The 16,083-nt window shown below is 38.9% G+C and overlaps 1 protein-coding gene across 3 annotated transcripts in view; it reads left to right on the forward strand.

The window, feature by feature from the left end:
• Positions 1–16,083, forward strand: part of Ric8b (RIC8 guanine nucleotide exchange factor B) — a 104,973-nt gene that overhangs the window by 58,632 nt on the left and 30,258 nt on the right. For all 3 annotated transcript variants that reach the window (XR_006149518.1, XM_042693246.1, XM_042693248.1), the window contains exon 7: positions 4,349–4,493. Coding sequence is in view for 2 of the 3 variants with exons in the window: in XM_042693246.1 (XP_042549180.1) it covers positions 4,349–4,493 (145 nt within the window). In the remaining variant the exon portion in view is untranslated. The remainder of the gene's footprint in view (positions 1–4,348; positions 4,494–16,083) is intronic.

The raw sequence follows: 16,083 nt of genomic DNA on the forward strand, positions 1-16,083 counted from the left end.
CCACCAGAAAACTGGTGCTGTGGTTCAAAGTGGTAGAGTACTAGCCTTGAGCGTCAAAGTTCAGGGACAGCTTCTAGGCCCAGAATTCATACCTCACAAGGAACAAAAAAAAAAAGAGGAAGATTCTTAGATCCTTAAAGTATCCCTCTGAAGGGAGTAAGATAGCACTTGTAGGATCCTTGAGTTTTTGCAAAAACAATTTATTATAGAAGCCCAGCCTTTAAATCACTGAATTTCTGTTTCATAACATGGTTGCCGTCCTCCAGCATACCCTCCTCCATATTATAATACGGGCACTTAACAGAAGTTGAGCCATGAGGGTGGATCTTGGGTTTTGTACCTCCAGAACTATGAACAAAATAAACCTCCTTTCTTCATAAAGTTAACCAGTTTCAATTATTTCCTTATGGTAATAGAAAACATACTAACAGAATCCTTAATAAAAATATTTGAATTGATTTGTTTACCCTCCAGTCAAATAATATATTGAGCACCTGTAATATGCCGGGCACTGGGAAGAGCACAGTAAGCAAAAAATACATATCTGTACCAATGGAATTTCTGTGAAAAGAAGTACACAGTAAATCAATAAATATTTACTATGTCAAGTGGTGGTCATAGTTGGGGGAAATGGGGAGAAAGAGGATGCTAAAGACTAGTGAAGGGGCAGTCAGAGAATATCTTTTGTAAATGACATTTAAACAGAACTAAAGGAAGTAGGAAAAAGAATCATACACATAGTTTTAGAAAGAGAGTTTCTGGGCAAATGGAACAGCAAATGCAAGGACATGAGGAGGGAAAGTTTAAGGAACTCCATGGAATAGTTACTAGGTGGCTATAGTAGAAACTAATTCAGAGCAGCAGCAGAAAGCCACACTATTTGGATCCTTGTTAAGGAAGTTGTGAGAACCTTGCCTCTTACTGTAAGATGAGAAGTCATGAGAACTGGAGGAATCTGAGTTTCAAAAGACGATCCTAGCTACTGTGTAAAGAATAAATCGGGGCTGGGAAGATGGCTCAGTGGTAGAGTACTTGCCTTGCATGCATGAGGCCCTAGGTTCGATTCCCCAGCATCACATAAGCAAAAAGAAAAAAAAAGCCAGAAGTGGTGCTGTGGCTCAAGTGGTAGAGTGCTAGCCTTGAGCTAAAGAGCTGCAGGACAGCGCCCAGGCCCAGAGTTCAGGCCCCATGACCGGACCCCATGACCCCCCCAGGACCAGGATGGAAGCATATGACCATTTCACAGGCTGCAGTGAGTGAATCTAAAAAAAAAAAAAAAAATACTAGTAGCTTGGATTTGGTAATACTGGGGGAGCCAGTAAAAAGTGGTTGGATCATGGGTATATTTCTCAAATGCAGCCAACATAATTTGCTGATGAATAAATGTGGGGCAAAAAAAAAAAGAAGAGTCGAGGGTATTTCTAAGGTTCTTGTACTTAGCAGTTAGAAAAGTGAACTTTTAATATTTAAGGAGATGAAAAACTGTAGGAAGAGCAGATTTGTTGGTAAGAGTTCCATGTAGAACATGTCAGTTGTGAGACACTTTAAAGTCTGGAAGTTGGAAGCAGAGTAGAATATTGCTTACTAAGGAATCAGGGAGAAAGTGCAGTTACTATCCAATAAGAATAAAAGCTCATTTATATAAAATGATTACAGTCTACAGATCTATACAGCATAGCACCTATAGTATACACTCAATTGTGTGCATAAAAATTTGCCAAGAAGGAGGCTGGGAATTTGGCTTAATGGTGAAGTGCTTGCATAACATTCATGAAGCCCTGGGTTTGATTCCTTAGTACCACATAAAAAGAAAAAGCCAAAAGTAGCTCTGTGGCTCAAGTGGTAGAGTGCTAGCCTTGAGCAGAAGTAGCTCAGGGACAGTACCCAGGCCCTGTGTTCAAGGCCCAGGACTGGCAGAAGAAAAAAAAATTGCCAAGAAGATTAAAGAAAGGGAACACAAAATCACAGGTAAATACTAGACTGAATCAGAATTGGCATTTTAAGAAGATCCATGGTTATTTATTTGGCAAGCACAGTCTTGAGAAGCATTAATGTGAAGTTTAGAGAGATGATTTCATGACAGTTTGATTTTGATTTGCCCTGGAATCAGCCTGTAAGTGAGGTGGCAGCATATTGAATATTGTGTTATGTCAAATATTCTCTGTGTACACTCACCTATAGATATAATTAAAATGGAAACAAGCCATTGTAATATATTTTCTGTTGTTATTTTAATCTATTATTTTCTATAGTCCCTTGTAAAATATTGTAATTCAACTCTATTCAGTGATTTAAAATAAAAAGCTCTCAATATCAGGAAAGAAATCAATAGGAAATACAATTTGGAAATGCAGATTGCAAACACTGTATAAAGCCATAAAACTGAATGAGACCACAGTAGTAGGAGTAGACATAATAAAGAAAAATTCACTGAATAAGTTGCAGTATGCTTATAAACTGACATGTTGAATTGACTCCTTAAAGGGGGGAAGTTACTAAAGAATTCTGTCCTTGCGTATTCCACCATTTGTAAGACAGAAAGAGAAAAGAATTAGCAAAAGTGACTGAGACAAAGCAACTAGTCAGGGACAGGAAACCAGGAGTATTGGCATATGGATGGACAAATGAGTGAGCAAAGAAACAAACTAAACAACTTACATTAAATTAACCCTTGAAGGTTATAGACATGAGTCATGTTACTACCTTCTTTGCAGGGTTACTGTGAGCACTGTAAATAATGTGCCATAGCAACTGGCACATATAAAATACCCATTAATTACAGATTAAATATCTCTTAGTCAAAACAACTTGGCATTAGAAGTGTTTTAGGTTTAGAATCTTTTCAGATTTTGTATTTGTATAGATACGAAATAAGATATCTTGGCAATGGGGTACAACTCTAAACAGAAACTCACTGTGTATTATATAAACTTTATAAACAGGGCTGGGAAGGTGGCTCAGTGGTAGAGCACTTGCCTTGCATGCTCGAGGCCCTGGGTTCAATTCCTCAGTACCACATAAGAAAAAAGCCGGAAATGGCACTGTGACTCAAGTGGTAGAGTGCTAGCCTTGGGCTGAAGAGCTGAGGGACTGCGCCCAGGCCCAGAGTTCAGGCCCCACGACCGGACCCAAAAAAAAGAAAAAGAAATAAACTTTATAAACATAACCTGAAGGTAATTTATAAAACATTTCTGTTGTATCTTCATTTGACTGCCATCTGTCACATAATATGTATTTATATGTGGAATTTTCCATTTGAGACATCATGTCTGCTTTAAAAAAAAAAAAATAGTGCCCATAATCCTGCCCATGTAAGAATTTACTTGAATACTTTCTAAAAAGTACAGAGACTAAAATTTTAAGAAAAAAGGAAAGAAAAAAAAAGTACAGAGACTTTCCTTCATAAATATGTTTTGTACTTTCTTACCAATGCTGTCTGAACCATGAAAGTCAGAAAATGCCAAATAACAAGAGAACTTATTTGGTCAGCAAGTATTTATACTTAGGTAAACTCTACCCTTTAATTTTTAATAAATTGATAAATGGTTTTAAAACCCCACCCAGGCCAGTTACTGGTGGCTCAAGCCTGTAATCCTAGCTACTCAAGAGGCTGAGATCTGAGGATCAACATTCAAAGCCAGCCCGGGCAGAAAAGTCTGTGAGACTCTTATCTCCAATTAACCACTAGAAAACCAGAAGTGGTTGTGTGGCTCAAGCGGTAGAGCACTCGCCTTGAGCTGAAGAGCACAGGGTTAGCACCCAAGCCCAGAGTTCAAGCCCCAGGGCCGACAAAAAAAAAAAAAACAGAAATAAAAAGAAAAGAAAACTTCAGATTTTGGAGCATTTTAGATTTTCAGGTTAGGGATGCTCAATCCATAATAGTGATTTTTATCATAAAATTAAATATCTTGTAAGCCCAAGCACAAAAATGTTTATAAACAACTGAAAATCTTCTCAGACTAAAAAAAAAGGAAGAAACTATTTTGTCTGAGTATTAAGGGCAACTATGGAAGAAAGAGAAACGACACAGATATTAAAATGAATTTTTATGGGCTCACGAAGAGGTATTGCAGGTATTAATTGAAAAACCAGAAATGCTTTTAGGAGAACTTGGTGGCACATATGGGTGAGGTATCTGGTCTAATGGAACCTCAGTATTACCATGAAATGACCAGAAAACTGTGTGTTTCTGTTTGTTTTTATTTTAGTGCTAACCTGTATTTATTTTTAACTTGTCTTAGTTTTACCAAACTAAACCCAGTACACACTACAAGACTGGTGAGTTGTATGGTACCATCCTCGCTCTACTTCCCGTCATTGATATTGGGTTTTTCATTTGTGCCATCAGGTTTTACCACCTTTGAGGGACGTGACAAATCGACCTGAAGTTGGCTCAACTGTGAGAAATAAGCTGGTGCGCCTCATGACACATGTTGACCTTGGAGTCAAGCAAATTGCTGCTGAATTCCTTTTCGTCCTTTGCAAGGAGAGAGGTAGGTTAAACTCTCTTTGCCCTCTACTTTTTTAATCTTTGGGACACAATTTGAGACAACTCCAGTTGATAGTGATCATCATTCCATTCATTTTGAAGCAATGATTATTTTTAACTTACTGTGATTTATGACAGTGGTGGGGTTTAAACTCAGAGCTTTGCAACAGCTAGGCTCCTGGTATACTACTTGAGCTACACCTCTGACTCTTTTTACTTCTGCTACTTTTTTTTGGGGGGGGGGGGGGGAGAAGGGCTGGACCTGGGCACTGACTCTGAGCTTCTTTTTGTTTTTTGTTTTTGTCGGTCGTGGGGCCTGAACTCTAGGCCTGGGCGCAGTCCCTCAGCTCTTCCTCTCAAAGTGAGCGCTCTACCACTTGAGCCACAGCACCACTTCCAGCTTCTTCTGCTTATGTGGTGCTGAGGAATCAAACCCAGGGCCTCATGCATGCAAGGCAAGCACTCTACCACTGGGCCACCTTCCCAGCCCCTTCTGCTACTTTTTCAATAGGATTTCACATCTGTTCCCGGGCTGGCAAGAAACTCAGTCCTACTATTTGTTTCCCACATAGGTGGGACGACAGTTGCACGCCATCATGTCCAGCTTTTTATTGGTTGATATGGAATCTTGTGAACTTTTTGCCGAGGGTTAACTTCAAATCTTAGTACACTCAATTTCAGCTTCTTGATAGCTAGAATTACAAGTGTGAACCATTGAACCTAGCTTAAAAGCAGGAATTTTAAAACATTTTTAGGGCCAGGTGTGGTGGCTCACATCTGTAATTCCAGCTCTCAGAATGAAGAGTTTGGAAGAACTGAGATTCAGGCTGACCCAAGCAAAAAGCATGAGACAATATCTGAAAAATAACTTAAAGCAAAAAGTCTTGGGTGTGACTCAAGTAGTCGAGTACTTGCTTAGTAAGCATAAGTCTTACTAGGCACTAGTACTTCAATCCCTAATACTGCCAAAAAAATAAATAAATGCATTTGATATGTTTCTGAATTTATTAAGACATGCAGAGACAGGTAAATTATCAAATATACACATATGTAAACTTTGCCCTTTACCCACACTTCTAATACTGATGGGACAAGACATTGAGTCATTATGAAAAGTCTTTGTATAATTCTTATACTACTGTTTTGATCATCAGGCACATGCCTGGGTCAGTTACTATAGTTCCTTGAAATTAGAGTTCATTGAACTTTAGCTTCTTTTTTTTTTTTGTCGTGGGGCTTGAACTCTGGACCTGGGTGCTGTCCTTGTGCTCTTCAGCTCAAGGTGAGCGCTCTACTGCTTGAGCCACAGCACCACTTCTGGTTTTCTAGCAGTTTATTGGAGATAAGAGTCTCATGAACTTTCCTGCCTGGGCTGGCTTTGAACCGAGATCCTCAGAACTCAGCCTCCTGAGTAGCTAGGATTACAGGCATGAGCCACCGGCGCCCGGCTGAAGTTTAGCTTCTTTACCAAGTCTTTCAGCTTGTAGTCATTGAATTTGAGCTGTGTAATACACTAAATAGAAATACAAATATGTATAAGATAAAGTGATTGTAGCCAACAATTTATAGTACCCCTAAAATTATATGACTTATTTGTCCTTTATAGGCTAATTTTCCAGGGCTGGGAATGTGATGTAGTGGTAGAATGCTTGCCTAGCATGCATGAAGCCATGGGTTCTATTCCTCAGTACTACATACATAGAAAAAGCCAGAAGTGGTGCTGTGGCTCAAGTGGTAAGAGTGCTAACCTTGAGCAAATGAAGCTCTGGGACGCGCCCAGGCCCTGAGTGTAATCCCCAGCACTGACAAAAAAAAAAAAGGCTAATTCTCTGAACAGGCAGCTTAACTGTTTTCTTAAACATCATTTCTGACTTATTTATCCAACCATTTGATTTCCTCTTAAGAACAAAATTTAATGATTATTACAAAGATGACATACATAGCTCTTATTATGTGAAAAATATTAGTGCCTGACATAAGAAATTCTCATGAGGACCCTCTGAGATTATTGTTGTTGTTGTTATACCAGTTTCATCTGTCCATTTGAACAGTTCACTTCTTCTATGACTTTGATTTAACATCTTGTAATTAAATGGTTATCTTAATGTCTTATTGTCAATAAATATTGGCTACATTGAGTCTATATTTTTTCGATGGAAAATGAGCTGTTTTTAAAGTTTGTATATGTATCTACATAAATCTAAATCACACATACATGTATCTTCATTTTAAAACGTTTGTCAATATAATTTTTTCCAAGTCTTTCCATTTCCTAACAAATGGGGCAATGTCATTCTTTCTGATGGAGGCATAGAATTCCATTGTGTATATATACCACATTTTCTTGATCCATTCATCTACTGAGGGGCATCTGGGTTGGTTCCATATCTTAGCTATAGTAAATAATGCTGCAATAAACATAGTTGTGCTGGTAGCTTTAGTGTGGTCTTGTTTGTAAACATTTGGGTAAATGCCCAAAAATGGGATTGCTGTGTCATAGGAGAGCTCTGTATGGAGTCTTTTGAGGAACCTCCACCAAGCCCAAAGAAACATAGGTCCCATGGTTTCCCTTATTTGCAATATCTAGTATATGTATGAATCAAGCAGAAAAGGTCAGATAAGGTGATGTTAGGAAAATGAACCCTAAGATATGTATTTAAATGTTTTTTTTTCTTTCATGCATTTGTTTCTAACGCATTTATAAGATTATTTCTTAGTTGCTTTTTATGTCCCTCCCCCACAGTATAACCCCTGCTTTCACTCTTATTTGATGTCGGTATAATTTGTGGAGGGGAAGGGGAAAAAAAGTCATTTAAATAAGGATACAGGTGGACCCGTTGCAACAATGAGAAGTACACGTTGTCATGTCGAAAACGAACTTTACAACTTTGGAGGAGTTGGGGGAGAGGGCTGGGGGGGGGGGGGGGGTGGAGGGAGGATGGGAAGGGGAAACAAAGGAGGAGACTACAATGCTTGATAAGAAATGTACTCATTATCTTGCCCATGTAATTGTAACCCCTCTGTACAGTATTTCACAATTCAAAAAAAAAAAAAAAAGTTTGTCAAGATGCATACAAAAGGCCTGGTACTGGTGGCTTATGCCTATAATCCTAGGTATTCATGCCAAGAAGCTGAGCAAGTGCAAGATCCTGAGTCAAACCCCAGTACCTCCTCTATCACTCTCTCTCCTGCTCGATAGATAGATAGATAGATGGATGGATGGATGGATGGATGGATGGATGGATGCTAGGAACCAGTGGCTCACACCTGTAATCCTAGCTACTCAGGAAGCTGAGATCTGAGGATCACTTTTAAAGCCAGCCCAGGCAGGGAAGTCCGTGAGATTCTTATTTTATTTTGTACGTTTTTATTGTAAAAATATTGTACAGAGGGGTTACATTTACATGAGCAAGGTAATGAGTACATTTCCTATGGAACATTGTCCATGAGACTCTTATCTCCAATTAACCACCAGAAAGCCAGAAGTGGCACTGTGACTCAAGTGGTAGAGTGCTCGCCTTGAGCTGAAGTTTAGGGACAGCACCCAGGCCCAGAGTTCAAGCCCCAGGCCCAACCTTCCCCCCCAAAAAAAATATATGTATATAACACACACATGTGTATATATTTTTTCTAGGTTTTCAGTGAATATCTCATCTCATTTATACTTTTTTAAAAATTCAATAAGGTAAATCTAACATTTGTTTCTTCTATTTGTATGTAACTCTGAATGCATAGCAAAATACATATGTAAATATACTGGTGAATATAATTACATTATTGATGATTTAGTGAGTGTCACAGCTTATTAGCAGATATAGTATATGCATTTGTAAGTGAATTCCATTAATTTTTTTATTTGAAATGGTTGGTTTTTGTTTCCTTCTTCAACCTAACATTTATGAAGTTTCATAGTTGTGGTTTGGGGCTCAATGCCAACCTTGATTAGCACAGTAATATTTTTTATTTGAACTTTGACAATTCCATATATAATCATCTGATTTTCTTTCCAATTGAATTACAAACTTTTTTAGAATCAACCTTCACTCGTTCATAAAACATTTTTTTGAGCTAGATAGACCCTAGGATTACAGAAATATACAAGATAAAGTCTCTGGCTATATGTTACTTACTTTCGTATGCAAGAGTCATAGACTCGAATAGGCTAGTCATAATAAAAGTAAATCAAGTGAAGCAGATGTAAGGATGACAAATGAACACCAACACTTAAGCAACTCGTTCAGGAGCACTATAGGATACTGAAAAGGGGACATTGCTGTTTAATTCTTTGATTGTTATCAGGAAGGAACTATGGCAACTGTTACTAGATGGACCAAGTTGTTTTTTTGTTTTTGTTTTTGTTTTTTGGGTCCGGTCATGGGGCCTGAACTCTGGGCCTGGGTGCTGTCCCTCAGCTCTTCAGCTCAAGGCTAGCACTCTACCACTTGAGCCACAGCGCCACTTCCGGCTTTTCTCTTTTTGCTTATGTGGTGCTGAGGAATCGAACCCAGGGCCTCAGGCATGTAAGGCAAGCACTGTACCACTGAGCCACCTTCCCAGCCCCTGGACCAAGTTTTTAAAGAGAATTTAAAACACTGGATTTTTATGTAAAATGTCTCCATCTTATAGTGTCTTCTATTTTTTTTGGAGGGGGGGGTGGTGTCCAATCATGGGGCCTGAACTCTGGGCCTGGGTACTGTTCCTTAGCTCTTCAGCTCAAGGTTAGCACGCTACCACTTGAGCCATAGCACCACTGCCGGCTTTTTTTTTTTCTGCTTATGTGGTGCTGAGGAATCGAACCCAGGGCCTCATGCATGCAAGGGAATGGGGGGAAAACAATGGAGGGGGTAACAATGATCAAGAGGAAGTGTACTCATAACCTCACTCATGTAACTGTAACCCTCTGTATAGTAGCTTTACAATAAAAAAAAATAAATAAATAAAATAAAAAAATCTAAAAAAAAAAAAAAAAAAAATATTCCACTGGCCCTCAACCAGAGTGGGGGTTGAGGGAAAGTCCAGGGGCATAACACCATCCTTTGCAGACACCCCCACCCAACAGGGGGTATTGGCTCCTTTGGGGAGAGGGGTAACTTTCGGTATCAAATGAAGAGACCAATATTTGGGGGGATAAACTAGAAGCCTGCTTCCCTAAGGAAACTTCTTTGGGAGCGGAATCCCAGTGGCTTACGCTTGCAATCCTAACTACTCAGGAGTCTGAAATCTCAGGATCAGGGTTCAAAGCCAGCCCAGACAGGGAAGTCCATGAGACTCTTATCTCCAATTAACCAGCAAAAAGCTGGAAGTGGAGGTGTGGCGCAAGTAGCAGAGCATCAGGTTTGAGGAAAAAAGCTAAGTGACATCACCCAGATCCCAAGTTCAAGTCCCAGGACTGGTACTAAACAAATAAACTGCTTTTGGGGGAAAAAAAAAAAAAATCATTAGGTTTCAAAGTTTGGATTTGGAGGTAAATTATCAAATGAAATAAATTTCAAATAATTTGTCAAAGTGGTCAAATTTTCCAATTCTTGAAAGATACGCAAAACTAACTTAAAAGTAAAGATAGTTTGATCGGTGTTCAAAGGTCAGACAACACAGTAGAGATAGTAAGCAGCAAACCTGTTGAGTTCGTAACACAGGAACAACAAAGGAGGCTGAACAACAACAAAGGAAACTGGAATGAGGTGACATGGGAAGCACGCAGTCTTGCAGTGGAAGAGTGTACAAAGACAGACTCACTCGAGTGTCTTAAATACTCATCTATGCCAGGCACATTTCCAGCCTTTAGTGACCAAGAGATGAACTTGTTCTTATTCTTCCCACTTGCTCTGTAGAGCCCAATATAACAAATGTTGTATTTTTGCTCCACAGATTATGTATTTTCTATACATGATTTTATTTATTTTATTTATATTTTTTGTCGGTCATGGAGCTTGAACTCTGGGCCTGGGCACTATCCCTGTGCTCTTTAGCTCAAGGTGAGCGCTCTACCGCTTGAGCCACACAACCACTTCCAGTTTTCTAGTGGTTTATTGGACATAAGAGTCTCAGGGATGTTCCTGCCCGTGCTGGCTTTGAACCATGAACCTCAGATCTCAGCCTCCTGAGTAGCTAGGATTACAGGTGTGAGCCACCAGTGCTGGGCTATACATGATTTTAAAATAGGCCTTACATAGTTTAATCAAAAGAAAATGACTTGTAAAATAATTCCTTGCCTCCTCCAACCCCTCACCCTATAACAGATTTACTAATTTCCAGTGCCAGACATTGTGGTAGGTGCTAAGGTACCAGAAAATTACAGCACTGAAGCCCCACATTTAAATTTTAGTTTCCTCTCTAGTTCAGTCTCAGAGGAATAGGTGTCGGGCTGGGAAGGTGGCTCAGTGGTAGAGTGCTTGCCTTGAGCTGCAGAGCTGAGGGACAGTGCCCAGGCCCTGAGTTCAAGCCCCATGGTGGGAAAAAAAAATCAGCATAATCAAAGGAATAGGTGTCTTTCTAGCTTAGAACTAAAATCTCCATTTCCTGTGTATCTTTTTCTGTCTTCCAAAAAGCCTTGCTCCATCAGTTGTTAATCTCTATTCTTGCTTTTTTTAAAAATCTCTATCAGCTTTCTTTACCCTACATAATTGCTCATATCACTGCCCTTTACATCTTGACGTATTCAGACTAATTGGTTTTTCTTTTTAGTGTCTTTACTTCTGCTCAGGCTTCAACTTGTTGCAAAGTCGGGAAATTACTTCTAAGTTCCAGTAGCAATAGAATTTGCTTTGCACTGCTATTTCCTACCTTCTAAATTCCACTGAAAATGCTCTCAGTAAGGCCACAGATGATCTAGTTTTCCAAAGCAGTGGGTTTTTTTTTTTTTTTTTCATATTACTTTAGCTCTTACAACATTTGACACTTGACTACTCTCCTTGTCCTGTGCTATCACACACTCCTGGATGTCCTTTGATTTCTTGCACAATCTCGTTTGTCAAGCCCTGTTCCAATTCCATCTTCCAATTCCATCTTTATCTACTGCTGTTCTCTCAAGTCATCTTCTGGACATGCTCTCAATTTTCATTGCTCTGAGCAAACTCAAACTTCCACTTAGCATCTGCTGCTTTCTGTTGGCTGAGCAGGTTCCCAAATCTATCTGTCTCTAGCCCCAGCTTTTCTCCTAAACCTGTCCCACTTAGCCACGTGCTTACTTGACATCTACACTTGTTTTTCATAGGTATTTCTATCTCCTAGCTAAAGTTCAGTGCATTGTCTGCAGTCCCTAAACCTTTTCTTTTCCCTTTAGTCACTTTCTCCATGAAAGGCTTCATTGTCTAAAGCCAGAAACATAGAACTTACTCTGGCTTACTTCTCTACTCATACTCCCATGTTATACTTCCTTGCTTGATCATATTTAATGCTTCATTTCATGGAATTCCTTTCCCCTTGTTAGTTAGCATGGTGAACTTTGCTTATCTTTGAAGACCATCTCTGTGAAGGCTCCTTTGACCATTCTAAGCTGTGTTAATCATTCTTCCTTTGTGCCATTTTTACATATCTATATTTTAAGTGCTTTTGACATTTGCTGTCTTGTAACTCTTTATGTATGAGCATGTGTTCTAGACATTGAGTTTCTTTAAGTTGGAGATGATGCCTTATTTGCATCTTTATATCCTCAATGCTTAACAAAGAATCAGACAGTAAGTGCCCTAAAATGTGTAATGAAAGGACAAACATTTGTACGCTGTGCAGTCAGCCTAGTAAATGTGCTATCTTGCCTATTTTTCCATGTACAGGAATAATTTCATTGTACTGTGATAAACTCCTAAGAAAGGAATGCCTCCAGTACTACCTCCATATAGATGAGGGAATGAACAATAATTAGGTGTTGTGGAAGTCAGAGTCTTTCAGGAGACAAAGAAATGGGAAATAGTCCTGCTAGGTACAGAGAAGAGACTTGTGCAATATGTGAGGAAACTATAGTGCAGACTAGCTAGAAAAGAAGGCAGTAGACTATTTGGAACTTGAACTTACTCTTTAGGGAAAACATAAGAGGATTTAAGCCAGGAGGGTAAAACAATTTTGGTTTTTTGTTGTTTTGTAGTACCTAAGGTTTTGCACTATAATCCTGTTTGTTGTTGTTGTTCTTATTTACAAAGACATTCTAACAGTGTATAGAATAAGAAATGGAAAGACAGTAAGACTGAAGTAAAGATACTAGTAGTTAGTGGAAACAGCTAATATGAGTTTCTAAAAATTGCAACTGACTAGAAGGAAAGATTTCTGTAGAGAATGGAGAATGGACTCTAGATTGAATCTAGTTCAGCCATTCTTGCTTTTCTGATACAGTGTAGTAAAATCCACGTTTTTTAACACTGTGACTATCAGTGTAGTTTTGACAGTGCATAGGGCTGCTAAGATTGCTTTCATAGTTCATAGTGCCCTCTAGCATCCTAGTAAAGTAATGATGAAAGAATGAATGCTGAACTGTTTCATTTCAGCAGCATTTTCACGTAACTCCATGGATGAGTACTATGACAAAAAACAGATATACTGTGTGTGAATGTGTGTGTGTGTGTGTGTGTGTGTGTGTGTGTGTGTGTGTGTGTGTGTTTTAACAAAAATTTCTTTAGCTAGGGCCAGTGACTCATGTCTGTAATCCTAGCTACTCAGAAGGCTCAGATCTGAGGATCACAGTTCAAAGCCATCCTGGGCAGGAAAGTTTGTGAGACTCTTATCTCCAGTGCTAGCCTGGATTTGAAGAGCTCAGGAACAGTGCCCAGGCCCAGAGTTCAAGACCCAAGACCAACAACAATAACAAAAAAATTTTTTCTTTGCCTTAGCAGCTCGTCTTAACATCCATGTTCAGTCAGTTTTCCTCTTCTATTTTCCTGTTACAAGTAGGATATTATTTGGTCCGTTTTATTTTAATTTTATTGTGCCAGTCCTGGGGCTTCAACTCAGCCTGAGATTCTTTGGCTCAAGGCTGGTGCTCTATCACTTGAGCTACTGCCCCACTTCCAACTCTTTTGGTTGTTAGAGATAAGAGTCTCACAGAATTTCCTGCCCACGCTGGCTTGTACTGTGATCCTCAGATCTCAACCTCTTGAGTAGCCAGGATTATAGGCATGAGCCACTGGTGCCCAGTTTACATCGTGCATTTTAAAACAGACTGAAAACTAACCCAAAACAACCTCATGCCTATGATCCTAGCTACTCACCAAGCTGAGTTCTGAGTATCAAGGTTGAAAGCCAGCTTGTACAGACAAATCCAAAAAACTCATCTCCAGTTAATCACCCAAAAGCTGGAACCAAAGACATAGCTCAAGTGATAGTTACGACTATGAGCAAAAAAGCAGAATGAGAGAAAAAGCAGAGCAAGAACATGAGACCCTGAGTTCAAGCTCCAATACTAGCACCAAAAGAAAGCAACTAAAAATACTTCTTTCAGTATTTCTTACTGAGAATTTTGTAATGCATTTATCTCCTTTTCTACTGTCCGTTTTCAGGTATTTTCTCCTCTTTACCAAAATTCATTTGCCTTTAGAACTGTTGGCTGGAATGTTACCCATTTTGAAGGCAAAGTATATCTTAAATCATCTTTGTAACATACACTGCCTGCCACAAGTTGACACATTTGTTCCAGTAAAAGAGCAGTAAATACTGTTTTCACATAAATACTAGGGAATTGTACTATAAGCTAGCTTCCAGAATTTCCTATATAAGAAAACAACTATTTATTATCGTGTTCACTTTTATTTAACCTCTTTTCGCTTTTCATATCCTTTGTGTTCTTAATCTTGAGCTATTTTGTGCCATTTTAAATTGTTACCTTGTTTTTAGGTATATTAATCAAAGCCACTTATCCATATTGTTCCAATTTATACTTGAATAATTTCAGTAAGTTTTATTTTTCTGGAACCATTAAACAGCCTTATTTATTTTTCAAAAACTACTGGGTTTTGTCCTCCAACACACATACACAAAAAAGAAAATAAAAATAAGCCTTATCAGTAGTGCTTACAATAAGGGCATCTATAATTGTTTGTCCTCAGAGACTTTGAGTCTGACTATGTAATTAAGATCATTCCTGTCCTCCATGAATACTAAGAATACCCGGAGGCTTAGAATGGCGGTAGGTACACTGCCTATAATCCTAACTACTGGGAGGCAAGAGGATGGAGGTTTGAGGCAAAAGCATATGAGATCCTACATGAAAATAAACTAAAGCAAAAAGAGATTGGGGATCTCACTCAAGTGGTAGACACTTGCCTAGAAAGCACAAGGCTCTGAGTTCCCTGTCCCCCAAAAAAGACTATATCAAACATTCATCTAATTTATCTAAATCACTGTACCTTACAGAAGGCACTCATAGCAAGAGGAAGCATGTGGTCCCTCATTAAATTCTGATATGATATTTTCCAGTACCCGTTATTAATACATATTTACCCAAAAGATCACCAATAGGTTTCAAGGTTGAAAAACAATTAGTTTAAATCTCAATAATCAACTAACATTATTATTATATATCCTTTTGTACAGATTTCATTAATTATCTATATTCTTTGAAAGATATATAAAAAGACTTACCTTTATTTGTCCCTTCATTCCTTATTCAGTGAACATCTCTGTCCTAAAATATTTGCCATATTCATACTCTTCCTAGTATGTTGTATATGTGCTGGTACTGGGGCTTAAACTGGGGTTCCACGTTTTCATTCACAGCTAGCACTCTACATACTTGAGCCACACATCTAGTTTTGGCATTTGATGTCAAAGTGGAGATAAAAGTCTCATGGACTTAGTGCCCAAGCTGGCTTCAAACCTTGATCCTCAGATCTCAGCCTCCTGACGAGCTAGGATTATGGGCATAAACCACCAGTGCCAAGCCCCAGTCATTCTAGTGCACTTCACTCAGTTTTCCCCAGCTTTATTTTTCATTTTGAGGGAAATGGTCTGAATTTTAATGATCATTTCAGATGCAATTTTTACTATGCCTTTATACATGGATAGGATCCTTTGTTTTGTTTTCTGCAGTTTACCTAATATTACCAGGGGAGAAAATGAATGTTTCCAGGGCTGGGAAGGTGGCTCAGTAGCAGAGCGCTTGCCTTCCATGCATGAGGCCCTGGGTTTGATTCCTCAGCACCACATAAGCACAAAGGCTGGAAGTGGTGCTGTGGCTCAAGTGGTAAAGTGCTAGCCTTAGCTGAAGAGCTCAGAGACAGTGCCCAGGCCCAAAGCTCAGGCCCCATGACTAACAAAAAAAAGAGTGTTTCCTTCATTCTAGATACTTTGCTAAAAATCTTGCATGTGTTAACTTGTGAGGTAGATAGTTCTTAGCTCCATTCCTACATTTCAAAGAACTGTAACTTATCTTTTACCATTTACTCAAATATAACCAGTCTAGCTCTTAGACTTAATCTCCATGTCTACATACTGTTGCTGACTTTCCCTTTTGAAGAAAATCTGTACTATTTGCTATATCCTTAATTTTTCTTATTTCTAATACCTTTTCCCTTGGGTTCCTACAAAAGGTGAAAGATTGTATATTACGTGCCATATTGGTACAACCTCAAGGTGGCCTTTCCTATCTCTAAAACTGATTTTTTTTTTTT

Source organism: Dipodomys spectabilis, unplaced genomic scaffold (genome assembly GCF_019054845.1).
Source record: "Dipodomys spectabilis isolate Male_0828 unplaced genomic scaffold, ASM1905484v1 ptg000163l, whole genome shotgun sequence".
NCBI classification, from domain to species: Eukaryota; Metazoa; Chordata; class Mammalia; order Rodentia; family Heteromyidae; genus Dipodomys; species Dipodomys spectabilis.